The sequence below is a fragment of the Juglans microcarpa x Juglans regia genome, chromosome 4D (genome assembly GCF_004785595.1).
Source record: "Juglans microcarpa x Juglans regia isolate MS1-56 chromosome 4D, Jm3101_v1.0, whole genome shotgun sequence".
NCBI classification, from domain to species: Eukaryota; Viridiplantae; Streptophyta; class Magnoliopsida; order Fagales; family Juglandaceae; genus Juglans; species Juglans microcarpa x Juglans regia.
In genome coordinates this window covers 28,456,586-28,477,416 of record NC_054600.1, presented here as the reverse complement: position 1 = coordinate 28,477,416, position 20,831 = coordinate 28,456,586, and the positions used below count along the sequence as shown (strand labels likewise).

Below are 20,831 nucleotides of genomic sequence, written 5' to 3'. Positions count from 1 at the left end.
GGGAAACAAACAGGAATATGGGATTGATTATGAGAAGACATTTGCTCCTGTTGCTAAAATGACCACGGTTCGAACCATCTTAGCTATTGCCGCTTCACAGTCATGACAATTGCATCAGATGGATGTGAAGAACGCCTTTCATCGTGGTGATCTCCAAGAAGAGATCTACATGAAGCTTCCCTCTGGTATGACTACTTCTTCTCCTCATAATGTCTATAAGTTAAGGCGTTCTCTGTATGGGCTCAAGCAAGCTCCCCGGGCTTGGTTTGAGAAGTTTCGCAGTACACTTCTTACATTCAGTTTTACACAAAGTCAGTATGATTCTTCTCTCTTCTTCCACAAGTTTGCATCGGGTATAGTCTTTCTCTTAGTTTATGTGGATGATATTATCATTACTGGCACTGATTGTGGTTTGATTACTAAGCTTCAACAGCTGTTGCATGCGACTTTCCATATGAAAGATCTTGGCCAGCTCACATACTTCTTAGGACTGGAAGTACATCATCGGGCCAAAGGTATTTTCTTAAACCAGCATAAGTATATTCAAGATCTTATTACCTTGGCTGGTTTGGAGGATACTTCTGCTGTTGATACTCCTATGGAGGTAAATGTCAAATAAAGGAAAGATGAAGGGGAGCTTTTGGATGATCCTACTCTCTATCGGCGCCTGGTTGGGAGTCTCATCTACTTGACCACTACTCGCCCTGATATCTCCTATGTCATTCATCAGGTCAGTTAGTTTATGTCCTCTGCTCGGCATCTCCATCTTGCCGTAGTTCGATGCATCATCCACTATCTTCGAGGTTCTCCTACTCGTGGGTTATTCTTTTCTACATGCTCATCTCTTCAACTTGTTGCCTATAGTGATGCTGATTGGGCTAGGTGTCGGGATACACGTCGATCTACTACGGATTGGTGTATGTTTTTAGCTGATGCCTTAATTTCTTGGAGATGTAAGAAACAAGATCGTGTTTCTAAATCCTCTACTAAGGCCTAGTATCGTGCCATGTCTACTACTTGTTCTGAAATTGTATGGCTACGCAGTCTTCTTGAGGAGCTTGGGTTTCCTCAGACTACTTCTACCCCCTTCATGCTGATAACACTAGTGTTATTCAGATTGTCACCAATCCCCTTTTTCATGAACGCACAAAACACATTGAAGTTGATTGTAATTCTATCCGAGATACCTTGGAGAGTCGGTTGATATCTCTTCCTTACATTTCTTCGGATCTCCAAGTGGCCGATGTCTTCACCAAAGTAATGACTCGAGAACGACATCAATTTTTGGTTGGCAAATTGTTGCTGGTTGACTTACCAGCATCAATTTGAGAGGGGATCTTAACGTATACAATTTAGGACTTCTATATTAATTATAACTGTAGAGATATATTACCATGTATATAGCCTAAAAATCAGGGATCAGTTAGAGGCTTCCCGTGTATAGCATTTGACCTACTTTCCTTTATAAAGAGATATAACATATTTGATAAGAAAGGTGGCTGAACACACTAGGGCAGGTTTGGGGGGTGAGATGAGAATTTTGTGTTTTATTTGAGAGTTTAAAATATTGTGTTTTAATATTATTATTGTATTGGGATTTGAAAAAGGTGAATTGGTATTTGAAAAAGTTGAATTGTTTATTATATTTTATATGGAGATTTAAAAAAGATGTAATGATGAGATGAGATGAGATGAGAATTTTGTGTCTCATCCCATCCCTCAAACCTGCCCTAAAGTGTCAGTTTTTCCAAAAGTTCTATTGGTTTTGACAATCTAAACCAAAAGCCCCTCAGGGAATAGAGATTCAGAAAACGATTAAAAATAATAAATGACCTTTGGCCTTTTACATATCATTTCTTCGTGCGTCTTAGAAGTTATGAAGCATGAATACCTAAAAGACCTTGGAGATGGACTTAGAAATGGCTGGATACATGCTTGTACACTAAATAAATATTTTTAGTTTTAGATTGGGGGAATATAGCTGTTGGCAGAACTTTTAAATACATAGTATTCAAGTTAGAAGCCAGACAAGCATCTTAATGGTTTACATATCACATAGAAATTTGATTAGCGATAGGGCTGGAAATGTACAACAAGATATGTTACATATGTATATATCTCAGGGGTTTGAGTCATGAACCTGAGGCAATGGGTTTTTACTTGAAAATATTTCTTAGAATCTGCCTACTGGTGCTAGAATGACCTTGATTTCTTTTTTTAGCACAACCTGGACCTAATAATGGCAGGTTAAACAGCTCTCATAAACAAATAACCCTAGAGAAGCTGATCACTGAAACCGCCCTAATTCTTCACCACTTGATTCTAGCGGTAATAATAATGCTTATACATTGCGTCAGAATCCAGTGGTGAGCTTAGTGGAGGTGGTCTGCACCATTTGCACGGCATTAAGCAGATAGGAAAAGATATAAAAAAAAAATTAAAAATAGGAGGCAGCAAAATTGCGGTGACTTTTACCTTAACAATGGGGAAACAATGACTAGGTCGATGCTTTTGGATATCCCACATGCTTGAACATGCTTGCGCAGGTTATGAACCTGTCATGGCACCACGAAATCATTCCTTGACATCACTTTTATTATTATATGGGAGAATATGATATCTAATACAAGATATAAGCAGGACAAGAAAGTTTAAAAATCAAGCCTATGTGCAACAAACCTTACAAGTTTTATCCAGTTTCCTATCAGAGTAATTCTTATTTTATTTGACCGTTGCACATAAAGTTAATACAAGATGACCATGGCTTTCTACCTAAAAATTAGTTATATAAAAGTTTCCATAGCAGAATACTTCATCAACTACCTGCTTCCAGCCAAGAGGAGTTAGTTGTGCATCAAAAAAATCATTAGATAAGTATGCATCATGGTTTTTCTCCCCTTCCACGTTGTGAATCCCTTGGGCATGCCTTACCTGTAGACATGGCTTGATAAGACTAATATGCTTTTTAAAGAACAAATAAGACAATAAATAATCTCCAAAAATAATGCATACAAGTGTCAAGCGTACAACCATAAATCTTCTCCACTAATAATAACGAATAGGATGGAAAATTTTCCACAAACCAGGTGAAGAGTCTTGCAACGATGCAACGGGTAGAGACTTTGACCGCCAGTGGAATCCATGTCTGTGGCCATAAAAGAAAACAACCAACATAAAATCATAAGATCATCCCCATTAAAAAAATGTGGCCTCCGCTAAAGGTGATAACCATGTGACAAATTTGTGCCTACTAGGTTTGTCCTGAAGACGCTAATCAAGAATATTGTTCAAAGACAAGTGCTCAAGTACTACATAACACAATGTTTTAACAAAGGCGAGAATATTAGAGACCAAAAGCAATGGCAACATTGGAATCGATGCTTTGGTATGTGATAAAGCTAACAAAAGATATCCATGTGATGCCCCTAAAGCATACGCAACAAGTGATCCATATAAGATTCCAACGCAACGAGTTTGGCATCAAAAGCATATATGCCAGAATAATCCCTAGAAAGGTTCTAATAAAAAAGCATATATGCCAGAATAATCCCTAGAAAGGTTCTAATAGAAAAGCATATATGCCAGAATAATCCCTAGAAAGGTTCTAATAAAAAAGCATATACCAAAATAATCTCCAAAAGCGTGCGTTCACAATTTGACCACAAAGAAAAAGGAGGACAAATAAAACAATAACAATAACGTCAAGATTAACGATGTAAAAAGTAAAAATAGATAAATATTTTGATCTTATCAAGCTTAAAAAAAACAGGGGGCGGGTCGAGCACTTCGAGGGGAACTTGCCTCCACAACTTGCTCATAGCAATCGAGTGAAAAATAATCTTCAGGATGAATATTTGACATACGGCATCTACAGGAAATTTATAGAAGCTAAACTATGTCAGTATGGAAACAAGATCAAGACTGAGCCTAGCAATCCAGGAAACTTTAAAATCAAGGTAGAATCAAGCTAAACAAGGAAGGGAATCGAGGTTATTCGCGAGGATCATATATATCATAGTTGGATAAACTAATCGGTTTGAACAAAAGCATGGATAATTATCAATTACTACCAGCAACCACGAACTTAATGAAATCCAGCACCACCGACTCCGAATATAAATCCAAACAACGTAATCAAATTAATAAATGATATTAAAAGAAAAATATTTGCTAAACCTTCAGACAAATCTTAGCACAAGAATCGTCACGCATATAACAAGCCAAAACGGTAAATTCCCTAATCACAAACACATTTCAACCACCAAATAATCGGAAAACAAATCAGAACTGAGTCGATAGCCAAAGAAGCGAATCGGCGCTAACAATCCAAACATAGAGAGATTTGCGAATCAGACCTGAGAGAGCAGAGAAGCAAGTTCGAAAGTGTCGGTGAAATATACGTTAATATAACTCAGGTACGGAAATATAGCTCTCTTTAAGAAAATTCAAGTCATTTATAATGTATAAAATCTTCACTTTACATCTTGACTTAACTCTTTCATCTTGACTTAACTCATTCAGAATACAGTAACTCTTTTCAGAATACAACAGAATTCATTTTCAAAAAAGCTATTTACAACCGGTTGGGGAACCGGGGCGTAACCGAGGCCTACGTGGCACGGTTTCGAAATGTCGCCGTCCCAATTTGAAATGAAGACGCGCAAATACAGCTTATTTGCCTCATTTTTTTCAGAGCAAAAATTTCATTTCCTCCCACTTGGTCTGAAAGCTGCGAACCACGAACCACGAAACAGGGGAACCCTGTCATCTTCACGGAACCACTTGGTCTTCTAGGGCGAAGCACGAACCAACGTCTTCTCGTCTTCATCGAAACACGGAGGTCTCCTACAGCGAACCACAAACGGCGGAGCCCTCTCGTCTTCACCGAACCACGGAGGTGAGCTGGATTCGAACCACGGAACCCTGTCAAATGTGAAGCCCTAGCTCCTCGTCTTCACCGAACCACGGAGGTGAGCTGGATTCGAACCACGGAACCCTGTCAAATGTGAAGCCCTAGCCCGAAAACTTGAATCCGAACCCTAACCCTAACCCTAACCTTAACCCCCTCTCGTCTTCACCGAACCACGGAGGTGAGCTGGTTCGAACCACGGAACCCTGTCAAATGTGAAGCCCTAGGTCGAAAACTCGAACCCGAACCCTAACCCTAACCCTAACCTTAACCCCCCTCTCGTCTTCACCGAACCACGGAGGTGAGCTGGTTCGAACCACGGAACCCTGTCAAATGTGAAGCCTTAGCCCGAAAACTCGAACCCGAACCCTAACCCGAACCCTAACCCGAACCCGAACCCGAACCCTAACATCAAAAATTTTCCCTAATTCAAAATCGGACCGAGTTTGAAAATCAGGTTAGTTCTCTGATTGTTATATTTTCTTATATATTGTTGAGCTCCGATTAATAACTTGGCTTTGAATCCCTGCATGGAATCATAAGAAAATTGTAAATGTTAGTGGAATGAATTTCTATTTGATAAGCAATGGATTCTAAGGAATGTGTATCGAAATTGTAGAATTCACAGAAAAATCAATTTATATTGTCAAACTTTGTATTTGTCAAACAAATAGAATTATTTGAAAAATCATTGATTTGTCCCTTGAGTTAAGATTAATGATATATACAAAGTGTTGCGATTATGCTTATGGCTGATATTTTATTTGTTTTGGCTGTAAAGCATATTGGCTAATAATCATACTTGATTACAATAGTAGTACTTATTTAATTACTCTTGATTTTATTTATTACTAGAAAAAACTTGAGGAAATCATTGAATGCCATCTGCAATATCCAAGTACTGAGGTGTGACCTTTTTTTTTTTTTTTTTATCAAATTTTCTTTCCACTAATGCTGAGATCTCTAATTCTTTTCTCCATTATAGTTTATTAGTTTACATTGACCAATATCTCCAATTATCCAAGAAGAAATTCTCATTAGTTTTATATATATAATAGTCTGTCCAAGTTTTTGAAGGGGATCTATGAGCTTGCTTGTTTCATATCCATTCTAAGAGCAACGACAAATATGTGAATAAACCCTTCCTCTTTCTTCTCCATGCATTGATAATTACTTCTTCTTCCAAATATGTTTTTTACATGACAGAGTGCAATGTTAGAAATCTGTTCAAGTTTTATATCCTGCTGATTATCTGATATTATCGTTAATCATGCTTAACAATAATATCAATGTGCCTATTTTAGAAATATGCTAGAGATCATGCATTTTGTTGGCTTAAATGGGTAATAGCACGAAAAATTTAACAAACTCATTAATAAAGTATTGATTAGTGGGCTTTCTATTAATACTGAAAGTTAATAGTGTGAGGGTGGGAATATATGAAGCTTTACACAGCAGTTGCCATTGCTTATCTCAGCAGCTTGATTTGGATAGTATTGATTCATTGTGGTTAGTATCAACAATTATAAAATCACTTCAATTTATCTCTTATTAATTCAAGGATAACAATAGTATGTGATGTTTTTGACATTAATTATGCAAATTTTAGCCAACCTTCTCATTTGGCCAAGCTAATTAGGATGCTTTAAGGAGATATTGTAATATTTACAGATTATTATTTAGAGATCTTGTATTTATTTATAGGAGATCTTGTATTTATTTATTTCATTAACAGATTATTATTCAATCATAGAACTCTCGTTCAAATTATATTATACTTATTTCTGTACTATTTATAGAAATCATATTATTTAGAGATAAAGTTTGCCATGGGGTTGGCCATGCGGCGCCCCACCAACAATTGCATTTTTTTATGTTAACTGCCTTAAGAACCTGCTACAATGTCCTAGTGCTGACCAATTTGGATCCCAAGGTCTCGGCGCATTGAGAAAAATGTTTTTCTCCTCTAATTCATTATCTCTTTTTACTTTCTGGTTTTGAAAAGAAAAATCTTGTTTCTTCCTCCTACATTTCTATAATCTCTAATAACACCTATCTCATATCAACTAATATAATTAGTTGGATTAAGTATGAAATGAAAAACATTACGCACAAATATCGTAGTATACATTTCTTTGTAAAATCAGAGTGTTTGGTTCACTTTATTATATTAGAGTGTCTTACTTATTGGTTGAGAACCTTTATTTTTTTTCTTCTTTTTCCTTGACTTAGCTTAACAATTTTAAATATGCATGGTTTGACTAATACAAGGGATCCATGGCTTGGTTTTTCAGAATCACACATGGCATCATCTCAATCATCAGATTTAGTTAATGATGATGTCATAGAATCACCAACTTGTTGGTGTGGTTTGAAAACACCAATAAAGACGTCCTACACTAAGAAAAATCCTGGAAGGAGATTCTTTGCCTGCCCAAAATATAATACGGTAAATAAACTTTATAGTTGTTAGATTTGCATATCGATTTGTTGGTGGTGGGGTGTACATAGATCCATGTTAATTGGGTGTTTTTACTGTGTGCAGGGAGATGCAATGTGTGAATTCTTTGTATGGACGGATATATTTAAGTTGATAGAGGAGAACATTTTATCAAGAGAGAATAAGGCTCGGAAGACGTTGGATGATGTATTAAAGCGCGAGTATGCCGTTCGCAAAAGGGAAGATAAAGTGAGAGAGATGGCGAAGAAGTTGAAAAAGGAAAAACGAAAGTTATTGTGTTTGTATTGGATTGTCGCCTTTGTAATATTGTTAGCTTGGTTCGGATAATTTTTATGTAAAAAGTCCTTTTGTGCAATTTTATCCTGTTTCGCTTTCACTTTATTGTGAAAAATCAGACTTCCCTTGGGAACTTGTTTTGTAAATCATTCCTGAAACTTGTGTAAAAATGGGACGTTGCTTTTATGTTTTGTAATAAACTAGTGTACTGCTTTTATTGCTTAATTGGGAATGTTGGTGGAGATATTGGAACACATACTGGTTTTATGGCTTGAATGCATGAGAATACCTATGACTTTTTGCATACTCAACAGCGGCTTTTATTATTACTTGACTGCTTTATAAAAAGATTGATAGCATTTTAATGCACATTTTTGTGTGGCTTCAGGATGACAGTTTGCAATTTTATATTTGTTAGTGCGGCTTCAGGATGACATTTTAATGCACATTTACAACTTGTTTTTTCACAAACTCTTGACTATCTTTTCACTCTCACCAGCTACTACATTTATACCAGCTATGATCTAATAGATATATATATATATATATATGAAAAAAGCTATTTAGTCCAATCTACACGAGAACTATACTGCACATTACTTAGTCCAAAAACGGGAGGCTTAAATAATCATCTGGACACAATCACACAATCTGCACCTAATAAGAGTATGAAGCCGAAAATGACAAAAATAGCTCCTGTTACATCCTCAATGCCCAGAAGCAAAATACACAATAAATTGGGCAGATTACACAATCACATTAAATACCCCGTGCATACAGCACAACTCATGAACCCACCAAAATATTGAACTAAAATCAATCGAACTCTGGAATAGCAACCAGCTTATACATATGCATGGTTTCCGATATACAATAAATCAATCCAGCTCATCAAAAAACTTGCCTATTGGAACTTGCCTGCTTACGATGTTCATTCTCAGGTTTTACCTGCCTTCTATGAAGATGATACTTGTGGAACCTGCAAAAGGCATAGCACATGAAACTTATATTAACATTTGGTGAGCTATAAATTTGCATCCCATTGAGCCCACTCTTTACGGGGGTGTGAAGAGAACTGACCTACCCCAAGGATCATCATGTATTAACCTTTTCTTAACAAGTCCCAAGAATCATTATTTATCAACTACATGCAAGAAATCTCCAAATCCGTCTCCAAAAGCATGCACCAAAAAAATTTCCCAGCAACCAGACCCTTAAAAGCTGGCATCTTTATAACCGACTTCAGCCATGAACTCCATCAGCATCACTAAATATTTCATTTTAAAATGAAACTGCCAGGAAGCCAATGCAACTGCCAAATAGAACTTTTAAAAAATCATGAATTTCGGTAGTACAGCCACACACATCATTGGAGCTGAAAGATAAACACTATTGGGTGCACACCTGATCCTATCCTTTAAACAGATGTCTCCATAATCACCAACCCATGCCTAGCTAATAATGTTGCCGCAACTTCAGTAAAATATTCTGCCGTACTATCATTAGTCAATGCTGTTGTCAAGCAGTTCCACTAGATCAGAGACATAGACAATCATTAAAATGAACACCAGATAGACACAGCTTACTACTTTCAATCAGACTCATCATAGCTAAAGTTTCACAGATACAGATGGATATCACAACTACGAGATTATAAAGCTGAATATAGCAGGGTATGTTGGTATCTTCTTTTAGATGGGGCACAAGGATAAATATCAATCCTGAAATTGAGAAAACATGAGAGCTCCTGCTACATTCCAGCATAATCAGTTTGGTTTCAGAAGATAAGACTCTTTTTTATTTTTTATGTTTCAGAAGATCAACACAATTCCAGTAAAGTTAAAAGAACAACAAAAGATCAGACTACACATAGCTGAGAAATATCATGTAAACAAATTCAACACTGATACAACAACTAGAGGCTGGGAGCAACAAGGTTTTCAGTTGACCGAAATGTGAACTGGAAAATAAAAACAGAAAACGGCAATCCGGATATATAGGAAAAATATATCCTTATACATATGCATATTATGTAAGCATTAATGAGTCTTGGGCACATGAAGAAGATAGAAATATTAATTGCATTAAGAATAAGTGTTGGGCAATTAAGCATGAACATAAAATCAACGGCACATGAACAAACCCATCCTTCTTGGCAAGTGTCCGCTTGTTGGCAAGTGAAAAAAAACAAAAAACCAACTCCATACGCTAATATGGAGTGTGTTCTAGTCAAAGGCTGAATGACAAAATGACTAAAAAAAACCATAACAGAACCCGAAAATGACAAAATGAAAGAAAGAATATATCAATCCTCAAAAGTCTCATTTCCAAAGACCTTTCATATTCAAACTACCTAGATGCTTCTAAACCGACATAGATTGACATAAAGGAAAAATAATAATCAAGAATAATAGTCAAATATACATACCCACAATAATCATATCATTGTTGTGGTTGTGATTCATCAAACCGAAATTGCATCTGTAAAAAATATTAACTCAATTTAATATGCTATCGACTAATATCATTACAATATCGTTATAGTTTGGATCTACTTACGCTTTCTTGACTTTCAAGTACTGTTTCTCGAGGCTGGGTTTGACTAAACTCAACAGCTGGTATGCTTTTTGCATTAGCCTCCTGATAAATACTTGTTAAAAAGTTAGCAATAAATCAGTACATAACCATTATAAATATATACTTACTATATTATCTGCAGGTGTCCAACATTGGAGACGTCCAAATCGGAAGGGCCAAATAGCTTCCTGCAAGTGTACACTACTGGATTCTCTTCCCCATCTCGCTAATAAAATAGTAACCAATGAGGTTCTTGACAGCATTTGTATGAAAATTTAGCAATAAACAATATAATATAACAAATCTGCACCTGTTTGTGTTTTCCCTTCCCCTGCACTTTCTTCATCTTCTCCTTAACTTTTCGCAGTTCTCTCTCCATCCTGGATACTCTCCTCAGAGATGGGGGTCTGCCTTTTCCTCGCACAACAAGTGGACTGAGTACTTTTGTTGAACTACCATATGTCGATGTGTCATTTGTCGCGGCATCAACATTTCCACACTTCTCATTCATCGATGGAGGTTCTTGGTTCCCTTCATACTCTGCAATCATCGCATGTAACTTAGTCTTTGCATCCTCAGTATGCTTTTTCGAACTCGCCGCACAATAATTATCTTATAACAGATATTCAACAGACTTGAATATCTATTAGCATCTTCCCGTTGATCACATGCGTCATATCTACTGTTGATCAACGTGTATCTTCTTTTGATATCTTTCCTCCATCGATCCAGCACGTACCTATCTGGTATTGTCTTAATCCCGTTACATTTGAAGACGGCGAAGATGTGCCTGCATACTATCCCCCTCATTTCAAATAAACCACAAGAACACTTGGCGACTGCATCGTCATCACTAAAATCCACTGAATGTGTAACCAGCTTAGTGAAATCTTCGAGATGAACTTCATCCTCTACCAGATAGGTCTTCACTGTACCGCCTCTTTAAGTAAAACTGGGTCCAAGTCAATAATGCCGGTAAGTTGTATTTGAACTTCCCTGAATTTAACATTTGTGTACAGCTGTTGATATCTCTTTTCAATTAGAGATCTCGAGATGCAGGGAATTGTGACGTTAAATGACTGGAAGTCCGCGCAATTTTCGTTCTCAATCTTCTTTTTCAACGCATTATCATACTGATCAACAAACTCTTTCAAATTTGTCTTAGCATGAACATAACCATCAAAGAAGGCATTCATGCTCTCGCTCCTCTGTGTTGTACTCATTCCAGCCCAAAATACATTTTTCAAGAAGGCCGGTATCCAATGCTCACGCTCAGTGTATAAACTCTGCAACCAGACATTATCATGTAAGTTGTACATACTAATCATCTCATCCCAACATTTTTCAAACTCTTCGGGCGTTTGTGTGTCATACACACATTTCATCAGTGTAGTTTTCATTCCACCTTTGTAAGAACCATAACAGCCAAGCTTTTCAGGGACTTTCTTAAGGATATGCCACAGGCAAAATCTATGTCGGCTTTCTGGGAAAACAATTGCAATTGCATTCTTCATGGCTCTGTCTTGGTCAGTGATAATAGCCTTCGGTGCTATACCATCCATACACTGCAACCAAGTTTGGAATAACCAAACGAAGGTCTCAGTGTCCTCAGAGGAAATCAATCCAGCTCCCAACAAAATTGACTGCCCATGGTGGTTTACACCAACAAATGGCGCAAATGGCATCCCATATCGGTTCGTCAAGTAGGTGGTGTCGAAGGTTACGACATCCCCGAAATATTGGTAGGCTGCTCTACTACGGGGGTCTGCCCAAAAAATATTTTTTAACCTCCCTTCATCATCCAAATCCATTAGTGCAAAGAACCCCGGATTTTTGTACTGCATTTGTAGAAAGTAGTCTCGAAGCGCTCCAGCACCACCTGCGCCCAATCGTAGAAATGGATAACTAGCATTCTGTTAAAAAGAAAAAAATGCAATTAAACTCTTCAAAATAACCAACTGCAATTCAACTATTCAAAAAAAACCAACAAGATTAACATATAAGGGAACATGACAGAACCACCTGTATATTGCTTGGATATTGGTTGACAGCGGGAAATGGGAGAAAACCCGGTGACCACACAGGCACTACTCCATAGAAATCGTGCATTGGGATGTTTGGAGAAGTTGATGGTATATCCTAAAATGTTATTAGAACAAATATTGATATGATATCCACACAAAAAATCAACATAAATCAGATCTATTGATATATTAAATTAAATTACATACCGCGAATGAGGGTCGATAGTAACCGTGCATTGGGATGTTTGGAGAAGTTGATGGTATGTCCTGAAATGTTATTGGATAAATTATTACTCTGTTTAGAAAATAAAAATCAACTAATCTGGTATTGTCTAATGTGGTGGAGATATTGCACCATATAATAACATATCACAGATGGAGGATTTGAGGTAGATGGTCTTATGGTAGATGAATGTTCTTTTCCTTTTTCCATGCTGAGAGGTAGACAAATGCATATTGTCAATAGCAATATTGTATAACTCCAATCACAATGGATCTCATTTCAAATAAATGAGATTCCTATTTATTTCATTTATGAGCATGTGGCAATGGAAATATGGTTGCCAAATGGGGGGCCAAATGCACTTACTTGTGACTTCACCTTTTGTATAAGTTCTGTTTTTTTCTTCTCCAACTGCCTGCCGTAGCTATTGAGTTTCACTATCTTTTCCTTCAAATCTTGTATTTCTGAATCTTTCTCTCTGCAAGCAACTACTTTATCTCGTACCAAGCACCTTGGAAAGGAAGGGACAAAAAAGGCTTAGCTATATTGTTAAAAAAAAAAACCAACCTTAAACTCTAACTAAGAAATTGAAAACATTTGACTCCAACTAAAGAGTTGCACCTAGAGGAAGGTTTAGCTAAATTTAGAGGTATATATAGCTAAACCTTAAGGATTTTCATTGTTAAAAAAAAAACCAACAGTAAACTCTAACTAAGAAATTGAAAACATTTGACTCCAACTAAAGAGTTGCACCTAGAGGAAGGTTTAGCTAAATTTAGAGGTATATATAGCTAAACCTTAAGGATTTTTATTGTTAAAAAAAAACCAACCTTAAACTCTAACTAAGAAATTTTATTGTTAAAAAAAAAAAACCAACCTTAAACTCTAACTAAGAAATTGAAAACATTTGACTCCAACTAAAGAGTTGCACCTAGAGGAAGGTTTAGCTAAATTTAGAGGTATAGCTAAACCTTAAGGATTTTTATTGTTAAAAAAAACCAACCTTAAACTCTAACTAAGAAATGTTTAACTTTTGACTCCAACTAAAGAGTTACTACCTAGAGGAGGATGCTGAAAACAGAGTTCTTGGTTCAAGAAGCTAGTCGTTATGAAGCCATTGGCCTCTTTTTGTTATTGTAAAGTTGTGAATCTATATGTGATTCTCAAGGAACACTTATGATCTCTGTGACCACAATCCGGATTCAGGGAGTTCTTCTATGAGTGATTCGGATGCCGATAATGCACAATCTTGAGGCCATCTAATTAAAAGGGCTTTCCAAGAGTAGACACAAGAGCCATTTCAGTGCAAATAGGGGATAAATATGAATTTATTTAATACCAATATTTAACTACATAAACCTACGTGCTTCACATTAGAATTATGATGAATTTTAATCATTTAGCTTATGGCCACCGAAGTTTGAACTTATGGCCACCTGATTTGATTCCATGTTCAATTACTACTTATTCTAAACTTCTAATCTAAAGGGAAATAGTGAATTGATACACTAGTTTCTGAACTCAAATAGAAGTTTAGAGCTTTCTTTCTGTTAAAAGTTATATTAAAAAAGGCTAAAGTCATAACAGAGTAGTAAAACCAAACCAAGTAAACATCAATCTGTACCTTCCATTTCCATGATCCTGTGAAAGCAACATAATTTGGGATACTAACATCACCAAGGTATAATGAATCATTAGCACTTCCAGAACTTATATAGTGAACAATTGCTTTAATATCAAACATGTCAAGAAGGATTTGCACAGTTATACAAGTGAACAATTCTTTAGATTCTTCTCTAATTTGTTCACACAAGAAGCTTGTTGGGTTATCTCTACAATTTTCACATTCCCATTTGCTCTTGCTTCAGTGTTTGTTGCTAATATTTCTTTCACGCATTTTATCAAACAGGTAAAATGCAACAGCTCGAGTAAACAGGTAAAATGCAACAGCTCGGGTACAAGCTCCACCATCACAACAAGAAAGTATACAAGGGGGTTCAAAATCAGGTTGGATGAGATTTGGACCCGATATTCAGTCCAAATCGCAGCAAAACCGTGGCCAAATCTAAAATAAAATGCGAAGTATAGGAAGCGGAGGAGAGAAGAAATCCACAAAAACAAAGCTCACCTCCTCGCTCAGTGACCAGTGTGCTTTCGGACCCGTAAAGAAGGCGACGACGGTGACCACAGACCAAGATACAATCAGAGGAAACGTTTCGGGGGTTCTTCGAAAGATTGTTTCTGGTTTGGGTTTCAGTTTGAGTTTGGGTTTCACTCGGTTTGGGTTTCACTCGGTTTGGGTTTCAGTTTGAGTTTTTTTTTTTTTTTTTTAATTATTTAATTATCGGCTGACGTCAGCACTGGTTTCGCACCGGTTCCGCGCCGGCGGTTGCAAGCAGAAGAACTGTTTAACTTAACTCTATTAGAATACAACAACTCAATTGACCCGAATTAATTCTACACAAATAATTGAATCTAAAGTCCACTCAAATAACACCTTTATGTCAATCAACAATATATATACACCCTTATCTTTCTCTTGTTCAAAAGAAGAATATACTAGCTTTGTACTTACCGAAAAGAAAAAGTACTACCCTTGAATCACACCCACTCACTGCCAACCTCCATTCAGTGTAAAACAATTCAAAATACACTCGTAATTGGTTCTCTATATAGTATTGTCCAGCAGGACCGGCACAAAGATGCATGAAATTGATGGCCTCTCCCTTCACCATTCTAGCAATCTCTTGCGTTTATACAAGGCGATAGCAAAGACATATAAGAATATGCTTCCAGCAGTGCTTCCCACAATAGTCCACATAAACTTTTTTGGCCCTAATACCTGATCCTTGAACAACTCTATTCTGATGTTCATTCCCATAATGCCAGCCACAACAACAAAGGAACTCAGCACAAGAGTTGCTGTTGATAACATGCCCCCCATTTGCAGGAGATGGTTCTGTTTGTCGTCCAGCATTATGTTGATGTAGTCCTCTGTGTCGTCTACGTACTCCCTCAGCTTCCAAGAGACAACCACCAGAAAAGAATGAGGTATGCTAACAATGGAAAAGTCAATCGAATGCATGCTTGAAATAAAAGAAACCACAACAGAGATTTGATTTTAGAGAAATACCAAATTCTTTTGCCACGAGAACAATTGTTTTTGAACTATGTTGGTGCCTATGTTTATAAGAAAGAGAAAGAGAAAACCCCTAAGAGAAAATTGAGTGGTAAAATGGGTTTGCATACCGTGGTTAATTTGTTTAGTGTACCGTCAATTTGCACAAAATATGACTCCAAGACCATTTCAAGCTCCTTTACATCAAGGTTCTTGTTCGCACCACTGTGACTAGTGCTAGTGCGGTTCCCACCAGCGTTGTCAGGGTTATGCCCACCTTTGTAAACATTTGAACACCCACCAGTTTGCAAAGATATTTCGGGAGGCATCATCATCCTGATAAAATACAATGGGATATTCTAGATGCGACAGAAGCCAATAGAAGGTTGTAATTTATAAGATAAAAATAAGACTTATTTAGTTACGTGCCTATCATGCATATCTGATTGAGAGGCTTCATCAACCATTTCATCTATCTCATTCATTGAGGAATCAGAAGAATCTTCTAGGTTTTGATGAACCAACTTTTCTGTCAAATACATTTCAGCCATATCTTCTTCATCATCTAGCAAGTTTTCTAATTCATCCCTTACCTGAACAGCATGAGCATGAGTACCACAATTAAAAGCAAATATGCAAATATGGAATACAACAGTGTGGTTCAATTGTTCTGTCATCCAAACTATATACGAACAACCATGTACAAGGCGTTATCATCTTAACTGATTGATAAAATGCATATTGGTTCTCAATCCTAACACAACAAAACCTTTTGAACACGTCCGGTTATAGCAACCAAGCGGCTTTTAATATGGCGAACACGGTCCAAATTGAGAGTACTAATCGTTGAAGTCGGCTTTTAATATAGCCGAAAAGAAAAAGTACTACCCTTGAATCACACCCACTCACTGCCAACCTCCATTCAGTGTAAAACAATTCAAAATACACTCGTAATTGTGCAAAGAAATGGTGAATAAAGTAAGGTATTTCCAAGAAACGGCACGATGAACAATCAGCCACTACCAAATTAAAAAGAAAAAACCAACGGCTGAAACTTACGGACCATTAACTAAGAGCCGGTAAGAAATTAACTGATAAAATTAAAGTTCAAACGGCTTGATTGTAAAACGGACGATAATGAGCATTTAAAAAACAATTGAGCAACTGAAACATTAAATTCAACCAATTTAAAGAGATAAACGTTAGCGATAAAAACTATTTATTAAAAAATATCAACGTTCTCCTACTATTTTTTTAATAAAATCAAAATAAATAAATAAGAGAGATTATGTATGTATTATGTATTATATATTATGAAGGTGTGCTCTGCATTGAACACTTACTTAGTAAAATAATAACCTTTATTCTAGAGTCAATAATAGTCTCAGACTTAAATTATGACTGCTTAAGAGAAATAAAGAATTATTACTTACACATAGTAACTCAAGTATTAACATGAGCTTTATTAGCAAGCACATTACAGTCTTGTGCTAATTCTAGTTTCATGAGTGTATTTGAGAATGAACCTAAATTTCATAAAAAGCGACTCCACTCCCATACTCACATAGGTGAAATCTGTCAATAGTACTCTTGTAATTTTTTACACCCTACTCATAAGAGTTACAGAATTTCTAAGAGTTTCTCCAAAAACTCATCCTCCAAAATATTATAGGATAAATACACTCATATCATAGAATTGAGAAATAAAATAAATAGTGTATTTCTTATGACCATCATATGATTCATTTTTCCAATTGAACCTAGTTCTCAGGATTTCTGGTCTTCAGGTTGGATATCCTCATATATGGCTCTTGAATAATGGGTTTTAATCTCATTTCCCTCGATATATTTCAGACCATTTCTCTTGTCAAAATTTTGTTTAATGGATCTATATTAACAACACCATCAGTAAAAAAAATCTCACAATATTGTATTTTTCTTCTAAAGGATCTGAATTTATCAATATAATAACAGTTTTTTTTTTTTTGAATTAGTAGTAGTACTATCACAATAAATAAATTAATTTTTTCCGCAATGGAATAAATCTCTCATCAAATTTGCTTTTCAATTGAGGCCAAGGCAGTTCAACTTCAAAGTTAGGCTTAAGAAAAAAAAAAAAAAGACTCAGCTTAAAGCGATAATCAATAAAATCTTAAAACGGCTAATATTTATACATGCATCCAAACTTATCTCAGGATAATGAAACCAAATGTCAATTTTTGAGAAAAACTTCAAACAGGTCGAGTGTTATTTTTTACTTTACATCAGCCAATCAAATTTTAACAGATATAAGACTTATGTATCTTATAGTATATGCGAGTTTATTGAATTACACTGCAGTTCTCTTCTTTAATTTTGAATATCTTCTTCTCTCTTACTGCAGCTATCTTCTCCAACGCCCTCTCTTCTCTCTCCAATGCCCTTTCTTGAAACTTTGTTTTTTGGGTTTTTGAAACTTTGTTTTTCTTTATTGCTGGATTTTTTTTTTTTTTTTTGCACTTGCAGACTTTTTTTTGCTATAAATTAGTGTTGTTTTTTTGCATTGGGTTGTATTTTTTTCCTGGGAACAGGTGGGAGAGGACTTGTGGGAAGTGTTTTTCATAAACCTTGAACACTTCACCACAAAGGAGAGAGAGCGTACCACATTGTTCTCTTCACTAATGTTAAGAATGACATCTATAACTAGATACTTTTCTCAACTGCAGATGTTCGCTAATCATTTGGTTAAAGATGTCTATTAACTTACCAAAGTGAACCGCTGTGAGATGCCTTATGCCTTGTAAATCGATCTTCCTAAGCAGAGGACAAATTTTATGAGTTGTAGAAATTTGAGCAGGACGATGGGTGGGAAAGAGAGAGAGAGAGAGAGAGAGAGAGAAAGAGAGCAATGGATGAGGGGGAGAGAGAGGAAAAGTGATGGAAAAAAATAAAATATTGTGATCATCTGTATGTGATTTATTGTTTATTTTGGTGCAACCTATATGTGGCAGTGTCTTATTCGTGGGTGTAAAAGAAATTATGCCACCCGACCGGCTGAGAGCGTCTCTCCAACGTTAAAAACTTTCGGTTATGGCACTATTAAACAAAGAAAAATCTAATTGTAAGCGATTCTGCATATTAATATGCACATCTATTCAATATGATTGGTCAGAAAGTAAATTTTATTAAAAACAGTGCTAATTTAAATTTAGAATATAAAGATAACAATATTAATATATAAATTAATACATAAATTAGTACGCAAAGCTTGTACATAACAAAACTGATTAAACAAACCAAATGGCAACTAATAAATTAGACGCATCTCATGTAATATTGGAAAAGTTTTTCCGTAAAGGTATATCTGTTACCAAGGAGTTAACCAATTATAACTTCACTTCCAAAAACTCAAAGAATTGAAAAAACGTTGGAGCCAAATATTTTTTTAAAAAAAATATTATTTTCTAAAAACTTGACCCCCACTAATTTTTAGAATTAAAAAGAAATTTTCTTTTTCATATAAAAAAAAAAAAAAAAAAACCTTACTCAAAAAACACTTTATTCCAATATGAAAAAAAAAATGGACTGCTATTTTTTTATTCCATATCTATGAAAGACATAAGCATGTGTACCAAAATATTTAAAATAATGCACATAAAAAGAAACATACTATATTTTATTCTCAATATTCAATTTAAACATCCAAACACAAGCATAGCTCTTGCCCACAAAAACTCCATTTTTTGTAATTACATATTGATTGGATTTCATAGTTTGTTTGAAACCCACTTTATTAAGTAAAAAACTCGACATCAAATTCTTTCTTATAGACGGTATATAGAGCACATCTTTGAGCATCAATATATGTCCAGAGGTGAATTTTTCAGCTCAACCTTACCACTCCCAAGAAACTCGATTTTATTTAAATCACCAAGCATAATAGTCTTCTCTTCTTCAAAGGGAGCAAAATTTTTGAACCAATCTTTATCATAGCAGACATGCCTATTGGCATCGGAATCTACCCACCACCCTTCAACAAATTAAACCATGTTAATATCTGTGATCATTGCTATAAATGGATTCTCAATTATATTAACTTGAGGATTATTTTCTCGCTTCTGGAACTTACAAATTCGAGCAAAGTGCTCAATTTTGCCACAGACAAAACAAGTTTGATTTTGTGAATGGGGTCCTTGGTTCTTATCATTTTGGCTTTGAAAGCACTTTTTGTGAAGTCTACTAAATTTTTTAAAATCTTTTCTTTGCGGCTTTAAAAAACCATTTATTGTATTTTGACCTTTGGGCAAGGTACCATTTTTAGAAATTAAGTTTACCTTTATCATGGTATCCTCATTACCATTTTGAAACTCCCTCCCCCAAAATGGTAGCTTGTCGATGATGCCACAGACAGCTAGATTGTCTCCAATCTTGATGTCTTTGGATCTAACTTCAGCTACAACCATTTGAAAATCTTGTGCTTGCTCCGCAACGAATTTTTCATCTACCATTTGATATCAAAAGAAGCAACTTGCTACATATTTCTTCGCTCTGGCTTCTTCCGTATCATATATACTCTGTAAAACTTTCTAAATTTTCTATACAGAGGTGTAAGTAGTATTGTGATATCATAAAAATTGATCAGCAAGACAATTTAAAAGATAACATCGATAGTTATACTCATCTTTCATATATTTTTCAATCTTTTTTTCATGAGCTTTCACTTGTGCTTCAGTCATGTTCTCGGTAGTGATCTTGTTCGGATTCTTTACTGTGAGAACAAAAGAAACGTTGAGAAGACTTAGATAGAAGAGCACCTTACACTTCCATCTCTTGAAATAAGTTCATTTGAATCGGAATGGCTTGTTGAGATCTTCAATATTTTCCGTAGATTTTTCAGTTGTAGGCTCTATATATGAATCTCCTTAAAATTGTTGATGAAATACATAATAATATAATAAAAATTACAGTAAAATTAAAATTAAAATGAAGCCAGTTTGGACTGAAGTACGGAAATATCGCTCTCTTGAATGAGATTCAAGCCCTCTGCGACGTACAAAGTCTCAAATTAACCGGTGTAACAGAACTCATCTTGACTTAACTCTTCCAGGATACAACAGTCCAACTGATCATTGTATAACTTGAACTAACTCTGTACAAGTGATTGAGCCTAAACATCAACTCAAAGAACACTTTTCTATTATCTGAAAGATATCTCAAAAAAATATATACAGTTTATCTTTCTCTTTTTCAAAAGAAAAATATAC

The 20,831-nt window shown here is 35.6% G+C and overlaps 2 protein-coding genes and 1 long non-coding RNA gene across 13 annotated transcripts in view; all 3 read right to left on the bottom strand.

The window, feature by feature from the left end:
- LOC121259668 (phosphoglycerate mutase-like protein 1) overlaps positions 1 to 20,831 on the bottom strand; it is a 43,282-nt gene that overhangs the window by 10,622 nt on the left and 11,829 nt on the right. For 3 of the 10 annotated variants that reach the window (XR_005939608.1, XR_005939612.1, XM_041161340.1), the window contains exons 2-4: positions 3,084 to 3,145; positions 2,824 to 2,931; positions 2,476 to 2,555 (exon numbers count right to left, since the gene is read on the bottom strand). The exons of 1 other annotated variant lie outside the window; for it this stretch is intronic. Coding sequence is in view for 1 of the 9 variants with exons in the window: in XM_041161340.1 (XP_041017274.1) it covers positions 2,476 to 2,555; positions 2,824 to 2,931; positions 3,084 to 3,145 (250 nt within the window). In the remaining 8 variants the exon portion in view is untranslated. Of the gene's footprint in view, positions 1 to 2,475; positions 2,556 to 2,823; positions 2,932 to 3,083; positions 3,146 to 3,229; positions 3,528 to 3,801; positions 3,869 to 4,176; positions 4,238 to 4,355; positions 4,407 to 20,831 lie in introns of those variants that run through there. 6 more of the 10 variants (XR_005939611.1, XR_005939609.1, XR_005939610.1 and 3 more) reach the window with 6 other exon arrangements.
- Positions 9,730 to 10,295, bottom strand: LOC121259670. Its single transcript, XR_005939616.1, has 3 exons — positions 10,206 to 10,295; positions 10,075 to 10,127; positions 9,730 to 9,898 (listed from the first exon to the last, which is right to left on the bottom strand). It is a non-coding gene; the product is annotated as an uncharacterized LOC121259670 (long non-coding RNA).
- Positions 15,134 to 16,436, bottom strand: LOC121259669 (magnesium transporter MRS2-3-like). Of its 2 annotated transcripts, XM_041161348.1 has the most exons (4): positions 16,312 to 16,436; positions 16,018 to 16,181; positions 15,720 to 15,921; positions 15,134 to 15,489 (listed from the first exon to the last, which is right to left on the bottom strand). In XM_041161348.1, exons 2-4 carry the CDS (start codon positions 16,137 to 16,139, stop codon positions 15,199 to 15,201), a joined length of 615 nt encoding a protein of 204 aa, XP_041017282.1. In that variant the 5' UTR covers positions 16,140 to 16,181; positions 16,312 to 16,436; the 3' UTR covers positions 15,134 to 15,198. The 2 variants fall into 2 exon arrangements, with proteins under 2 accessions (XP_041017282.1, XP_041017281.1); XM_041161347.1 differs by having other exon boundaries at positions 16,018 to 16,436.

Coding starts and splice junctions, on each gene's coding strand:
- LOC121259669 (XM_041161347.1), bottom strand. CDS start 16,265: ATGACAGAACAATTGAACCACACTGTTGTATTCCATATTTGCATATTT. Junction 15,922..16,017: donor CAATCAGATATGCATGATAG/GCACGTAACTAA, acceptor TTTTATCAGGAT/GATGATGCCTCCCGAAATAT. Junction 15,490..15,719: donor CACTAAACAAATTAACCACG/GTATGCAAACCC, acceptor GTCTCTTGGAAG/CTGAGGGAGTACGTAGACGA.